Below are 17,146 nucleotides of genomic sequence, written 5' to 3' on the forward strand. Positions count from 1 at the left end.
TTCTTCTGTCTGACCAGAACTTTGATGTATCTTCCCAGGTTGCTGAGCTCTGTGCCTGTATTCGTTCTATTTGTCTCATTTATGACAGAAGAATATTAGTGGTGATCGCTATTATTTGTATTATTATTTTGTTATTTTATTGTATTTTCTGCTTACTTTATATGTATAGATTTTAAGCATGGGTGCTTCTGAATATATGTATGTGATATTTGATATATATTGTGTTGTCTGGCTGTAAGGCCATAATAAAGTTAAGAAGCAGAATTTGTTAGGTCTTACTTCTGAGCAAATAAGCTTCCAGCTGGTGAATAAACATTTTGTTGCATCTGTTAAAGTCATCTCTAGGAAATAGCAAAGAGTGACATCTCTTGGATTGGTTTGTTGTTGTTGTTGTTGTTTTTTGGTAATGATTTCACTCTTTAATGAGGTACATAATAAATAACCTACTTTTGCAATACATAGCCAGAATGATGCTGGACAGAAATACGGATGTCCACCAATGACCAAAGGTCATGTTATTGGCAAAGTGTCAGCTTTGATACCATCCTTATTAACAGATGGTTTCTTCACCAGTTGTATAACTGGTAAATGAATGTTTTTGTGACTGATTCTTCACATATTATTAGACTACTCTTCCAGCATTACTCTTCATTGGTTGTTACAAGTTGTTGTAAATCAACAACTGGAGGGCAATGAATTTCCCACCTCTTTTCCAAGCAACTGATGGCTATTTTCAAGCCTAACTTCAAGCCACTTGTCCTTGTGTGCTTTAACCTCAGAATCATTCCATTGACAGAAAAATAAAACAGGAAGTAGGGCATGTTTTTCTCAGCCAAGAGGCTCTTCACCCATAGGAAAAATTGCCTAAGGTAGAATAGTGGGTAGAACCAGAATGAATGGGATAAGAGATTTGGAGCTGATGGTGGGCAAAATCTGGAGTATTGGAGAACCCCTTGTGCCACGTCATCCATTTCCTGCTTCTAGCACATGGACGCTTCAATACACATGCAAGGTGGAAAAGTGAATAGTTCTTTGTTTTGGGTGGTTTGGAGAGCTGAATGTTCCTGAGGCTGCCATGTACCTGAAGGAAATTCTGTCTTTACCCTGGGTTACCTTGAGCACTATAAAGACCCATAACTCAATAGGAGACTGCATAGTTGGCATGCATAAGAAGAACTGTCCAATCCCTGGCATACCTCAAACTAAGCTGGCATTAGTAGCTTCTTAAAAAGCAAAATAGTAGGCAAAAGGAACCATCCAAATTGGGATGCTAGGCCAAGGGTAACATTTTAATTTTTAGCCCCTTCCCCCACACTTATGCTATGTTATAGCCTTAGAATATTTGTAATTTAAGAGCTTAGTCCAAAGATTTCTACTACATGGGCAGGAAATGGTTAAACCATGGTTTATTTAATGTCAATAAGGAGTTTTGCGATACATGCTAAGGAATAAACTATAGTAACTAGGTTTATGTGTTACACTAAATCCAAATAACCCATAGGACAGCTTACTATATGTCAATCCAACCAGAGGATCCAAAATACACCAGAGCAGAGGGAGGCAGGCAAGCAGGCAGGCTTCTAGCAAAAGAGGAAAGGAGGATTCAGTCTGCAAGAAGGGAATAAAAAGACTCTGTGTGCCGTTTTTTAAGAATGAAATGACTTTGCATCCATTCTCTCTCTTTAAAAACAAGAGAGGGGGAGAGAATGTTTGCCAACTTAAAGGAAACCTTAGCAATATTAGTTATATCAACCCACCTAGAAATGGCATTTGCATTTTTATAACCTTGTTACTTAAAAGTGAAACAGGAGAGGAAGAGACTGGGTGATAGCATTCTTCCTGGGCTTTAATCCCAGCCTGAGCTCTTTATGCTTGAGAGACCCTTATGATGCTGTAACTAACCTCAAACTGGAACAGCAGGAGGGCAACAAACCTCAGAATATAGCACTGTCATGCTTTACAGGCATACAGCATGAATGCGGGGGGGGGGGGATCGGTTGCCTAGGAAACACTCTGGTCTTAGTAATTATTACTGTAACTGGCTGCACACCCCACCTATAACAGAAATGAATAATAAATTATCAGCATTGACTGGCAGCTTTCTCTTGTAGCTTCTGCTCACCACTGCTACCTACCGGCATGCAAAATTAATTACATGCAAACAGCAGGGCTGTGATCCAACTGAGCCAGAGAAACATCCCTCCCACTCTTCCCCTCTGCAAGAGAAGTTGCTTCTTCCTTGGCTGTGATGAAAAGTCAAGCTGTGGCTTCACTGGGGGACTGAATTAAGGAGAAAGATCCCTGGGGTATGTTAGTCTAAAACCAAGGCAACCCCCCCCCCCAAAAATGTAGCCCCTGTAAGAATGAGGTTGAGAAAAGTCACAATGGCTGAGTTTGCACATTAAGCTAAGCCACTGTTTAATCATGACTTGTTGAATAATTCACCACAGGCTGGGGATCAGATAGCATGCTAAATTATGAAGCATGATTTTAGTATTTGTATTCACATCACACCTAAATCAAACAAGCCACATTAGGGGCTTAGCACAATGCGTGATTCAGCCATTGATACCTGTGTTAGAGGAGTAGGATTTGATCTGGACTCCACCGGATGTAGAGATGCCAACCCAGCTTTACTGTCATGCAGTGAACAAATTCAGCCATTGTGCTAAAACATAATATGGTTTGGTTACTTTGGAGTTAGCATGTGCGAACCCAACCAATTGTAGTTTATGCAATCATCAGAAGTCAACTCTGACTTAGTATAGCGCACAAACTCAGTCTGTATCCAATGGTCCCCAATTAATATTTGCTGTCTGCACATTCCCATTCCATCAATCAGGGTACAAGTGTCATTGTAACCCTGAGTAAGTATAACTATTGTATATCTGATTATCCAGCTATCTAGATAAATGTGTATCTTAACCTTCATTAAAAAAATTAAATGCTGGTTAATATTATAATATCTGATCTAGCGTGAAATTGTTATAAATAAAACCATGTCCAGTAGTTTTGATCAATTAAACTCTATAATTAACAAAGATACTTCATTCATCTTATATTGTCTAATTTGCAGTAGAATATTAAAAGACTTCCACTAGAAGATGAGTTTGTTTAGAAATTAGAGCATACTTGGTGATGTGCTGGATTTGATTTAAAAGACACAGTGGGAGTTGGCAAAATTCACATATCATGGGGTTAATATGGGTTAGAATAGAACTATTTGTAATACAAAAATATTGCATACCAAACATTCACTCATACCATTTCTTTTAAGCCAAGCTCGTATTTGAAATGTAAGTCACTGCAAGTTAAAATTTGTTGGAGACAATATTCTTTTTAAAAAATAACCCATTCTCCTTTTGTAGGCTAACCTCCCCCAAACCTAGACAGCATTAAAGCAATTGTTTTTCCCCACCTTCATTTACCATTGTAAGCATTCCCAGCATTCATCCAGCTGTTCCTGATTTTGCTTATCATTCTTTTCTTCCTCTCTAAAGATTATGATAATAATATCATCATCATCATCATCATCCTTTTCACACAGTCAACTACATGTCTAGACTGGATACGGCATTTTTATCCACCTATTGAGTCCTTCCCAAGGACTTAGGATAGGCAGATACTGTATTATTATTATTATTATTATTATTATTATTATTATTATTATTATGTCTTTGTTGTTTCATGCCCTCTTTTCTATAGAAGGTACCATTTTACACACCTAACAGAAAATGGATTTACATACAACCTAGGTTTATACATTGCACTAAGCAATGGTTCTTTTGACCATAGCTTACTGAGTAACTTACAAAGACTCAGTTAAAGCAGATAGCGTCACAGTGGCAGAACTCAGATAAAAATACTAAGCTAAAATCCAGCACAGTTGAGTTTATGCACTCTTTTCAGCCATCAAGTGCTTTGCTTGGTTCTGGCTCAGAATTTTAGCCAAACCAATTAGTTTATTCAGCAACAATTATGTTTGATTCCAATCACTCCCTCGATTATGCCTTGGTCATGCAACATACTAAGCTGAAGAGGGTTTTGTTTTGGCTTAGCTTGTGCAAAACGAACCTTGTAGTTTATAATCCATGGTTTATGTCTTAAGAACCTAGCCAACTATGATTTACTCAATAAACCATGATTAAACAAATCACAGGTTAACACAAGGTGGACCTAGCGCCATTAACATGACACCCCAACCTAAAGACTGCCAAACACCAAAAGGAAAAATCCCACAGAACCCGATAATGGGAACTGGAAGAGGATGAAAAGGCATAACAAAGTAGTTAGGTTTCAGGTAAAAACATTGGAATTTACTATATGTACAAACATTCAGGATTAGGACCAGTATTTTTTCTAATTAACCAGCTCTGGCAGATTAAATCTCATCCCCTTTGTTATTTAAAATACATATTCATAGCACTGTATTTTATAGATGCACTGTTCTGGTTACAAAATAGCTTCTATTTTTCTAGGACATAATTTCATTTTGTTTAGCCAAGAATTCATTAAAGAAGCTATAAATAACCTCCTTTAAATATTTAGCCGTGAATAGAGGGTGGACTGGCATTGATGGCTTATTTTAGTACTAACGCAATATGCTTTAGAGCCATAAAATCTACATTTCAGCATGTATCAAGCTAATGATTAACACCTCCAAAAAGGTTTGAGATATCCAATTAAGATGTGTGTTTGCAAGCTTACACTCCGATTGCCACCCTTTTCTCCCAGAAAAGAGTCAAGAGGAGGGCAAAACAGGATTTGGACCATCAGTTTTTTTGGTTTTGTTTTTTCCTAATGCAGAAGGGGTCAGCACTAATCTAAACATTTACTTTGTGGTAGTATTGAAGGGCCTCTCCAGAGATTAGGCTTTCCCATTAGGCTTTTTCCATTCACGCAGAAACCACACAGCAGAGCCATGGCTGGGTCCATACAACATGCTAAGCAAAAATGGGGGTCATTCAGTTTTGGCTTAATGTGATATGTTAGCTAGTCACTGGCTTGTAAATCATGCTTTATGTGCAAACCCAGCCAAATAATTTATTATGTGCCATCAAGTCATTGTCAACTCTTATGTAGATTTTCTCCATGATGATCTGTCCATAGCCTGGTCCTTCAGCTCTTCCAACGGTGCCATCACCACTTTAACTGAGTCTGTCCACCTTGCCGCTGGTCATCCTCTTCTTTTTCCTTCCATTTCCCAGCATCAGAGCCTTTTCCAGAGAGCTGGGTATTCACATAATGTGTCTGAAGTAGGATAATTTGAGCTTTGTCATTTGTGCCTTGAGTGAGAACTCTGGGCTGATTAGTTTGATGATCCATTTGCTGGTTTCTTGGCTGTCCACAGTATTCTCAGGAGTCTTCTCCAACACCAAGGTTCAAAAGTGTCAATACTCTTCCTATCTTGTTTCTTCAAAGTCCAACTTTCACTTCCACAGAGTGTCACAGGGAATGCCATGGTTTGCACGATTCTGGTCTTCGTAGGTATAGACACATTGCGGCATTTGAGTATCATTTCCAACAGAGAAAATAAACAGTATTTTCAGTAAAAGAACCAGGGCTCAGTAGATTATGCAGAGCAAGCCTTCAGCTAAGCACCATGTGTGAACTCATTCTGGCATGCCTAGAGTCTAATTGTTCTCCTATCCTCCCTGCCAGTGAAAGAACATATGTCCCCCACTCACTTCAGATATTCCTCTGAATGCAGAGAGAGCTCAAAGTGTGGAGAGACTGGAGTATCCCCTCTTTCCAGTCTTCATGCATTCAGACAGTGAGTTAAATTCACTTTTCCCTGAATGCTCTTCCTATAATCTGGGACTGAAATAAAACAGGCTCCTGGATCAGGATGACAATACTATTAGGATTCAAGTGAATATAAATTCAGGTCCTGTTCAAACCTCCTTCCTGAATGCTGGAGATTAGGGAAATGTCAGGTGGGCATTCTCTTTGTAGCCCCATCCTTTCCCCACATACTCAGATTAAATTCTTTTAGATCTGATTTTGTGCATAAATAATGCCATATATTTCAAAGAAAGTTTGTACTTGGATTACAGGTTGGAAGGGTCCTATCTTGAATTGCAAACAGCAAGAGAAACCAACTACAAGATTGGCGTTAAAAGATGGCTGGAAAAAACGTTGCTTCTTGATTTTGTGTCCTTTGCCAAGGGCAGGATGAGGCTCCAATTATTTCTACAGCTATAGTGTTAGAATTAGAGGATCATTTACTTGAACTACTTAAATGCAAGTCTCCCACAAATTGAGATCAACTCCTGGTGAGTACAAGAGCACACCCGTGTACTTGTCCCGGAAATGAAATAAAAGGGACTTGCATTGCCTTCTTCTGTAGATGTTGCTTTACTTTTCACTCTAGTCAATAGCTCTGGATTTTCCTCTTGGTCTCCCATCCAAATACTAACTATATTGATCCTACTTAGGTTTTCAAGATCAGCTATGGTCAGTTAGGTGCTGCCACCTACTGTAGGTTCATTTGTATCACAAGATCTTTATATGCATCTTGTAGCCATCCTGAAGGCTTCAGAAAACAACACAAAGCCAAGTTCCTTTTGGAACAGCTTGCACTAACAGTGTATTTTTGCAAATACAAAATAACACCCTTTTTTCTTGATGAACATTCAGTTCCCACTGACATTAACACACAGTAGTTCCAAAACCAGAAAAGAGAGGGTCAATGGCTTTGCCTTGGAAAAGTCCTAAAAGGGTTCAAGAAACTTCAAAATGAGAACATTACATCCTAAAAAAAGAAAAAAAAACCAACTCTCCACTTCTCTTCAATTTTTACTCGAAAAGTTTAATTTTACAAAATACAATTTTCCCTTTCAAAGAAACATCCCTGCAAAATACATGGACACAGCATTCTGTTTCATAGATTCTATACAACTAAATTATCAGAGGTTTTCTACTTGTGGGAAAGAAATGATTTGTCAGCAGACACCTAAAAGCAAACCTTTCAAAACAATAAGGGTTATGAGAGAGCCTTAAAACACTAAAGCAAGGCATGAAATAGAATTGTTGGTTCTATGTGAAAGTTGCAAACTTCCTTTCAAATAGCCCATATGGTATTTAGAACATCACATCTGGTACAAAACTGCTTGTATTTAGGTTTGAATGCTCACAACCGAAAAGCTTTATGAAGATTATTCTTTTGAAAATTATTCCATGTGCTGTTATCGTAAGGCAAACATGTATAAAGGTGCTGACTGCACACAGGGATATTAAGAAAATAAGGAGACTTCTGAAATGCTTCTTCACAGATTCTTTAAAAAAAAAAAGAAATATCAACAAGAGGTCTAAGCATGAACAATATTAAATCAAGGCAATCTGCCATCTTACTAGCTAAATATAAGCCATTTCTTGCCACTCGATTTCATGAAAATGAACCATGTCCACTGCTTATATGGGAGCTAGCTTTTCTGTTGCATTCTGGCGGCTTTGAATTTTGAAACTCTCTTTGTTGTTTCTTCTGAAGCCTCGCAGAGAACTTCCTCAGATTTTCGCTCCAAAATGGTGGGCAGGACAGGATGAGCAATTACTAGATGTGGTATTGAAGAGGGTGACAAAGGTTCCTTCTCGACAACTGTTCCTGAGAAAGCCTAAAAGAGAGAGAGAACACTCCAAATATCATCTCATAAATTTTAAGTTGGCTTTCTTTCCCCTTCTTTCAAAGCCCCAAATTAAGCTCACACAACCATTCACCATTTATCAGTATTGGCTTCCACTGGGCACCACCCAAGGTGAAACGGGGGGCCAAATGTTCCAAGAGCCATGATCACATCATGCCACCACTGGTACCACAATGCCGACATAAGCTACCTGTTGCAGCTTTGAGTTGTCTTGTTTTCTTCTCCCACCCTCCTTTCCCTTCTGCTGCTTCTCTTTTTTGGCTGCAAGTGTGAAGGCAAGGGTTGCCTTTACCATCAGGATACTCTACTCTTTAGACTGAAAGATAAGCACAGATGCCATACATGGAACCAAGGACTCCACCGCCACCACATCTGAGGACTTACAGGAAGCGTGGGGGTGATGCACTGACATCATAGGAAGAGATGGAATCAGAATTTTTGCTCTTTCTTTTTTTTAAAGGAAGTTTGGAAAGATTAAATAAAATAGCTACCTGAAGTCTATCAGAAGCTTAATAAATGTATGCATCACATTCTGGGGGGGGGGAAAGGTATGGGGGGGGAAGCAGGCCACTAATTATTTGACTGATGCCACTGATTTTGCAGGACCATCTTAAGAGACTCTGAACATTGCTGGTGGCCTAGCTGTCCCATCTATTTGACAATTCCCCCCAAATAACAGCATTCTCATTTTCCGAAGGCTTTGTAAATAAAATAAAATAAATAAATAAGGCTTAACAGTATGGCCAGCTGACATCCATGATCAGAATCAGATTATTATTAGTGAGCATTAGGAGATAGGTTAGGTTCCTGAGCGCTGAAAAACGAAAGAGATTACCAGCAAAAGTATAGTAGGGTATTCATAAGAGATGCCTCATGGAAAAAATGAATGGAGGCCATTCTTTTTCATAGAGTCAAGAAGTTGGAAGGGGATATTTAAGGCATGCTGCCCAGCTCCTGCTCAGTGATAGAAGACCTGAGTATTACCCAAGGAAGATTGATGAGTCAAAAATTCAAGACACAGAGAAGAGAATCTTTCTATTGCAGAAAACTTAATTAAGCGAATGGCATTCACTACAAGAAGTTGTAGTGGCCACACTGATTTGACTTTTTTTTTTTTAACAGAAGCTGCAACAGATTCATAGAGGGCAGCATGAACGGTGATAGCTATGTATAAGCTTCAACTCCCAAGGATGTCCGCAGAACACAAACATTTCTCCCTGAAGTTTCGCCGAAGTGTTTTTTCCGGGGGCATCCAGCTGGTACCTTAAGAAGCAGCGTTTGGGAATAGATGAACATAATAAGCCATATTCACACAATGTAATAAGCTCTGGTTTCCTTAACCACGGCTTATTGAAAAAACTGACCAAATCTGTAAAATTCAGTAAAATATAAACCATGGCTCACATACATCAAAGGCCAAAACCAGCAAACCACATGCCTGCTTAGCATGCTGTGTGAGCCCATTCTCAGTCCAGTCCAGAAGGGAAAGATGATAAATGTAAGGACCCCAAAATCAGGTATGTGGAAGCCTTGCATTAGTAACTCTTAAAAAGAGGCTTCAAGTACATTTTCCTCCTCCTACTATAAAACATTTTAAGAATATCTGAGCCCCTTTCCTTTATGTGCAATCACTATCAGGGAATACTTCTGAGCATCTGTCTGACAGTTTTATGGACATCATTTTTTCTGGTTTACTTGACCTCATTTTCTGCAATCCTGATCCAACATATGTATGGTGAAATCACTGGGCTGGATCCAGATTTGGTTGTGCTGTTCTAAGATCCACTCAAGTGCAGCAAAGTATGATCCAACTCTCTAAAACTTATTTCTGCATCTGGAGTAATAACCTCCAGAGTCAAAGTACGAAGTTTTGTAAAAAGATGTTTAAAGAGGGTTCAACTGACTTAGGAAAGAACACCTGGGCATTTTAGAAAAGAAGGATACGGTGTTCAAAGGACAAAACGATTGTGTTTATTTATTTATCATATGGCACTACATCATACATATTACAAATATATTATATTAAAAAACTATTGTGTACACAGGTTAGTAAATAATATTAATAATTAATTTTAATTAAATGGAAATGAAATCCTATTAGATTTATTTCTTTACCTGCTACTTCCTATTAGTGCCTGCCATTGAAAAACCAAGTGCAGCCTTCAGCCAGGAAGAGGTTAGGCAGCCCCTGTTTTAGCAGCACTGATGTTCTAAACATCTGGATCTAGCTTTGTGAGATGCCCCTGCAAGCCTTGGTATTAAGCAGAGAAGTGGGTTAACCCAGAAGACAATTTCTTCTCTGTGCACCCATTCTATTAGCTGGTTACAGTGAAAGAGTATCTTTACACAGAAGGGGCATTCATACAGTCACTTGTCTCCATCATCTTCCATAAATCCCGTGGGACCCTCCCTTTACCTCATGCATTCCTGACAAGGGAGGTGCTTTTCTGGAAAGGGGGTCCTGCTCCCCCTGTTCTTCCTCCTCCTCCTCTTCCAAGATGCCTTCACTGTTATCACTATGGGTAGCTTCATCCAAGCTGAGGCTCCTCAGAATTCCCCGTCTGTCATCAAACTCGGTGGTGCTGTTCTCGCTGGTATCGCTACAAACACTATTCTCCCGGCTTCGAGACTTCAAAATTGATTTACGAGGGACATATTCTCCATTCACAACATCAACAAAGACTCTGCAAAGGACAATGTTAGCTTTAATAAAGTATTTGGAAGATGCGAGGAGAGGAGCATATGACAAATTCACAATAATTTCACTCCATCTTTGGTACAAATTAATTACGGCTTTACCTGCTCCTCCTTTTCCTCCTAAATGAGGCTTTTTACGAAGATACACAAGATAGGCGGACTCTACTCTACGAGCCAAGTGTCATTCTGCCTCTTCTCAATGACCGCCCATCCCTTTTCTCTGAAAGCAAACATCCCTGTTTACAGGATTAACAAAACATACGAGTAAACTCCTTTTTTTTTAATAAGAGGAACATGCTTTTAATCTTTTATGATAAATTTTATCTTCAAATGTGAAGCCTGGAAGTTTACCATTTTTAATTATTTTTGGAAAAAGAATCTGAAAAAGTAGCAAACTTCGGATAGATTAGGAAGGCTTCAGAAAAGTTAGATTTTTGGTTCATTAATCCAGGGTTGTCTACACAATGTTCTCTGTGATAGCGTGCATGTTTGGCACTGTGGCAGGGTATATGTATGGCATCTCTGACAGAACACATGCAAATCTCCAATGCCAAAGATGTACAAAGATGCTACCATGCCACCTGTGCCCAAGGGCACCTCTCTTGACACTGCAGCCCCAGCATAGGAATTGGCATGGACCAGATCAGGCTTGACACCAGAACTTGGCAGTAAATTTCACCTCCCCAAAACTGAACCTCTTATTCAGGAATTGGCTTACTCAGCTGAAGACTCTCAAACTTGACTTGGCTAGATCAGACATTTTATTACAGACAAAAATGAAGCCATAAAAGTATAGATGATTTGTCCTCTGCATATAAGCAAGTCAAATCTTTATAGCTTAAACGTCATAATTTAAACTCTGTGCTCCTTAGTTAAACTCTAGGCATTCTCCTCCCATGTTTCTGAATTAAAGGATACTTGCTGGTTTGCTTGGTGACCTTGGACAACTAGTCATGTTAACGTAAGTCCTCTCTAGCCTGGGTACTGCTGGGTATCACCTCACCAGATTCAGCCCTTACAGATGCTAAGACGGAAATATGAATGTGAGAATGGAACATAGAATCTTATGATTCTATGTTACATTTCAAACTAGCTTCCTGCTCCTATGAAGATTATCCCTAAGATATTTAATGATTTTCTCCAACTATCTTAATCACTAAGCCCTTGAGAAACTATTATTTAAAATGCTACAGGAAACGTTACCGAACACTGATTTCTAATTTGAAAATTGGAATCCACTTCTGGATAGTTTGCCAAGGCTAATTCCCCTTTTAGTGGTAGATCTTTGGACAAACAAAATTCCAATTTGGTTATAAAACAGAACTATGAGAACCCAAAGAATACAGAACAAGCACCAGAGTCTGGTTATATTAACAATAAATGGGAATATAAAAACCAGAATCTTCAAGCTGGATTATCTAGCAGTTACAGATTTGACAGTGAAATCAGTACAAGGTCATTCGAACAAAGCTATGTCAAATTTAAAAATTGTTAAAGTTGTGTGATGTTCTATCAGTAAGTTTTCCAGGAGTAAAAAGATGCTGAGAAATCATACTGAGGACCCACAATCTCAGTATGATTTTAAAATTCTGCTAACCTAACTATCCCTGCTTTAACTTTTACACAGGCAGTGGCTATAATGGTATGTGGGAAAGACCTTGGAAAACTGGGAAAGATCAGATAAGAGGAAGCATGGCCCACAGCTGCATAGTGGGAGGAGCAAGAGGCTCAGAAGGGACCCTCCCTAAATTCTCAGGCTGTAAAGGAGATGGCGGGAGAATTGTACTTTCAGACTTGCACGATTCTGTTAATGCAGTTTTACAATAAAGTACAATTAGCTTATCTAGGTCATGTTTCCTGTCTGGTCCACCTGGTAAGCCTGACAATGGCTGAGTTCTCTTAATAATTTACATATGAAAATAGCTGCTAAATGCCCCCAAACTGGCAATCAAATAACATAAACCAGGGATTAACTGTTTTTCCCAAGTCTCTTTATGTCCAAGTCATTTTATAGGATCATTTAACATTGGATAAATAACTATTAAATATGAAAAACACAAAATAGATATGCCTACAAGGTGTCAAGGTGCTGGAAGATACTATATAAATTTTTTCAACTGAACTAAGATTAGCTGCGTGCGCGCACACACACACCCTTTACAGGAAGTTAACATTCACAACGTTCATATGCCATACCGATAAATATCTGCTGGTGTTTTAATGTTTGGCAGTTCCGTAGTCACCTGTCCATTTCCATTGCTATTCTTCCGTTTCCGTTTTGCTTCTTCTTTCTTTTCACTAAATTTTAAAGTAGTATTTTTTCCTGTGTTTATTCGTACCTGATGTGAAAACATACAGTAGTTGTGAGTATTTAGGAACTGAATGGTGTAAAAACAAAACCTTATTCCCTAGCCAAAGGAAATAAACCAAAACAACAACTGTACCAAAACCTGTTTGGTTCATACAATGAGCTAACCCATCATTGGAATAAACATGGTTTACTCCACAGACAAGAAGGGGCTGGGTTCATGTGACACACTAAGCCTCACCAACCACATCACCTTTTGGCTCTGCATGATATGTAATTGCATCCATGAAGTTGTATAGTGCCCCCAACGGTTTATTCTTCTACAACCCTTCCTTCAACTCAGCTATAAGAAGTATACAGAATTTTGCTTCCATTTCTAAATAATTCTAAACCGGGCATTGTAGTTAGTCTTAAAGTAACTCAGTATTAGGAGGAAAGGTCTGAGGCTGATTTGTTCCCTTAATTAAGAATGAACACAATTTGTCCAGGATCATGTATAACACTAAACATCCAGGTAGCTGAAAATTGAAGGAAAAGCTGATGATCCTCTCCTTGTTAGAATGGCAGAGGAAGAAAGCAAGCTCCTGAACCCAACTCTCATGTATTTAATGTTAAACCACAGTTCAGCGTTATATCTGCAGCCAGTGACACTAAGCCACAATTTGGTTTATTTGATTTACGGAATGGTGTAAATCTAACTAATTATGGCTAGGTCAGTAAACTTCAGTTCTTAAAAAATGGATTGGCTCAGGAGTTCTCAAACTTTGCAAAACCATGACCACCAAAAAGATGGATGAATTTCTGTGAATTTCCTCATGAATAAAACTAATGAGTTCACTGGGGTTACAGCTGGGCAAGAAATAAATACATCACTTACTAAAAGATATGTAACTTCCCTCATACTTTCTTGACAGGCTTACTTTTCTCAGCACTACAGAGAGATTGGCCATGTTTAGTTTTTCTCTTACCACTCAATACAAACGTCCCCATTTGGAAAGGCTAGAAATTGAAAACAACCGATAAACATTACAAACTTCGCTGACATATACACTCCTATAGTTACTCCAAAGTTGACAGATATATTACTGTACACCACACCAGAAAACAGATGCCAGCAGGAAAACATCAAGCAATCACAACACTCCATTATAGCTTCCTCAATCTGGCAGTATAACCCCAGATATACCAGTGTTGTGACTTTAAGAATTCTCAGTTAGCATGGTCAAATGTCTGGAATTCTTGGAGCTCCTGGTCCAATACATCTGAAGGGCACTGAGTTGGGGAAGGCTGACTCACAACACGGCTTCCATCATCTTAACAATACCAACCCTTTTAGGTTCCACAGTGTGGGAGAAATATATTGTCGGCACAGCATTCTCAGTAATGGCTAAATCATCCTCATCATCGCTCCAGTAATGATTTGGGCCATTAACCTGACTTCTGAATGATTCAAACTTGGTTACTTCCTTCTGAAAGTTGCCCTGAGTATTAGGTTCTTCTTCCTTGTGAACTACATCCAGATTTAACTTTTTGTCCTCTCTCTCTTCTTCAGAGGAAGAGGCACCTTCTCCATTTGCATCACGAGTATCAGAAATCCTGGGGAAAGAATGAACAGGGTGGGAGAAGAAAGTGGAAGATCAGTTCCTAAGTCCTAAGTTAAATGGGTGATCTGTTATGTCTAACTCTGTTTTTAGGCTGTTGGGGATTTTTTGACAAAACAGTAACAATTAAATCAGACTAATGATTACAGATTCTTTAGGGTTCTTTAGCAACATAAGAAGTTTCCTATGTTGTTAAATCAGACCAATACCCAACCATTTCCTCCAATGGTAAATCTGGAACTTCCAGATTTAAATCTGAAAGCAGGGCAGGAAGCCCTCTCCTGCAGCCACTCATTCCCTAACACTCACTCCCTAACTGGCGTGCCAACTCCTTCTAAATTCTAAATTGGGGAGTTACACATAAATATCATAACCAACCATCACTGCTTTCATTCTTTCCCCTGAAACAGTCACTCCTGAGGGACTTTGGACAAACTGGCCTGTCATAGGGAATTTTGTTTATTCCCCTTATTTTTTATGACAACCCTGCCCCCCCACCACTTTACAGAACTACAAATCCTAAAGTTCCCTAGGAAGAACAAATGATTTAAGTCAACACTGATGTGCTTAAAGTGTTGACTGCATCACTCATTGATACAAGTTTCAAATTGCCAGTACTGTACTTATAACGAGTAGTAGGGGCAATGTATTCCAGTTAAAGCACATAAACAGTAAGTGAGCCAAGTCTCCAATTTTATTCCTTTCGCTATTCTTACTAGGATCTAAAGGTTCCAATTTGCTTTGGCGGCCAAGAGAAAGTCCATTCACCACTTAGCTTGTATTGTAAATATTCCCCCTTCTTCTGAAAATTCGAACAATCAACTCTTAAAATACCTGTTGAGTTCACCAAGGATTTGTTCCTGCCTGTCAAGTTCATCAAGTCGGGCCCAAAGGTCCTCTTCTGATTTTAAGTCCCCATTGGGTTTTTTATCAGTTCCAGTCTCGTGAAGATTTGCCTCGAAAGCACGTGTTTTTGGTTTTGAATGAGGTTTATGAGCAGTTCTGCACTTTCCTGAAGAATTAAAAGAAGTGTTTTGTTGTGATGCTTTGGTAAACATAATTACCAGACATTTCAAAAGAAAACAGGGATGGGCTAAAAACGCCCCCAATTATGTTGTAAGGTATTACTAAAGCTTTTATGTAGTTCTGCCAGTGAACCAGAGCTGTGATAGCAAACAAACAAGGGGTTGCTGTTATCTAAATATGAAACCATATATTATTTTCAAAAAAACAGTAACTTAGGGGAAGGGGGATTCAGTGCTCAATGGGGGAGGGGGGTTTCAATGGGTTCAATGTTCATTTATTAATCACAAGATGCTGCCTTCTCCTGGACTAGGCAAAAGGCCCATCTAATCAAGGATTTAGCCACTTTTTGGGACTTCAGATAGGGTCTTTCACAGAACCACTAAAACGGTAGGGTTTGAACTCAACTCCCTGTGAGTGCAATGCATATACTTTAGCAGCAAACCATGACTGATTGTATCATAAAGGAATGACTCAATGTGTTCCTTTCTCATGAAGCCATCTAGGACTCTGCAGCATCTCATATAGGTAGTCTTCATTGAGCAACTGCCTCATTTAGTGACTGTCTGCAGTTACAGCAGTGATGAAAAAGCAACTTTACAACCAATCCTTGCATTTATGACCTTTGCAGGTCTGTAAAGCAAAGGAAAGCTTGAGTAAGAACATAAGCACAGTTGCAGTTTCTCTTAGTGACCACTTTGCTTAATAACTGAGTTGCCAGTCCCAATGGTGGTTGCTAAACAAGGACTACCTGCAGTCAATTTTGGGCACCTGTAACTTAACACATTTTGCAAGAAAGCCCAGCAACCCTTCAGAATAAAAAATTCATAAGTTTTATTTCTGATTGATTGATTGATTATATGGTTATCGGTTTACTGTGTGTATATGCAAATACATAAATATATGTTCTAGGTTTTTTTGAACATCTACAGAAACCTAACCAAGCACATTATAGGTCACTACATTAAAGTGGCAACAGATTAATTTCAGCGCTATACAGAACATAAATGGAACAGAAGCTTTTCCAGAAGCTAACTGGTATTGTAAAATTAGGGTAGGGAAAGAATGTTCACCTTTTGTTTCAGCATCATCACTTTCTGCTATTTCTCTGATATCAACAAAATCGCCTGCTGCCTAGTAGGAAAATAAATAAAATAGTATATTTTACAAGATGACCATTTATGGCTTGTGGGCAATTATTTCCAGCCAAGGGGTCTTATAAAGTGGTTCAAACTTCAGTTACCCATGGCACACAAATTGAGAGAAACTTCAGGAACTGTTTGTAACATGATACAAGGTGAATGATTTATTTATTTCTATCTTGTACACCCTTGTTCATTCTTTTTAAATGATGTGTTTCTGGCCCTTAAAGGCAAGTATCCCCCCAGGATGCCCACCAACCCTAGAGCTTGTCCAAAACCCTTCTCCAACTTCTGGCCCTTGTACCTAATAAAGCATACTAAGGAATACAGGTCCCTCCGATATAATTACATTTTCTGTACTACTTTTCTAAAATGTCCCTTGGGTACTGTGAAATATATCTTACATCACTCATCCTCTGCAAATCTTCAGTGAATTCAACTCTGGATTCAAAATTCTTCATTACTTTTCCCAAATCATCCAGCATTTTTCTTACACCTGAAAGGTCAAAAACAAAAACAAAACCCAACAGTGCAAATTATGCATGAGTAATTTCACACCAAAAGTAATTTAACCATATTTACAGAAAAAAAGAATCCTGTTCCCTTTTTTTTTTCCTTCCCAAAGTTTCACAAATAATGTTAACATTTCTCTGATCATTTTCTATGCAATGCTAAGCAATGGCAGAATGTCACATGGATGAGAAAAAGCATCCCTGTGTAACTTATTTGGTA

The 17,146-nt window shown here is 38.7% G+C and overlaps 1 protein-coding gene across 1 annotated transcript in view; it reads right to left on the reverse strand.

Annotated features, from left to right (window-relative positions):
• Positions 1-7,285: 7,285 nt before the first annotated feature.
• The window catches only part of URI1 (URI1 prefoldin like chaperone), a 39,532-nt gene continuing 29,671 nt past the window's right edge, over positions 7,286-17,146 (reverse strand). The window contains exons 5-11 of the mRNA XM_063312969.1: positions 16,819-16,910; positions 16,346-16,406; positions 15,084-15,261; positions 13,977-14,244; positions 12,537-12,679; positions 10,060-10,327; positions 7,286-7,613 (exon numbers count right to left, since the gene is read on the reverse strand). Of these exons, the coding sequence (XP_063169039.1) occupies positions 7,425-7,613; positions 10,060-10,327; positions 12,537-12,679; positions 13,977-14,244; positions 15,084-15,261; positions 16,346-16,406; positions 16,819-16,910 (1,199 nt within the window). The 3' untranslated portion in view covers positions 7,286-7,424. The remainder of the gene's footprint in view (positions 7,614-10,059; positions 10,328-12,536; positions 12,680-13,976; positions 14,245-15,083; positions 15,262-16,345; positions 16,407-16,818; positions 16,911-17,146) is intronic.

Source organism: Candoia aspera, chromosome 11 (genome assembly GCF_035149785.1).
Source record: "Candoia aspera isolate rCanAsp1 chromosome 11, rCanAsp1.hap2, whole genome shotgun sequence".
NCBI lineage: Eukaryota > Metazoa > Chordata > Lepidosauria > Squamata > Boidae > Candoia > Candoia aspera.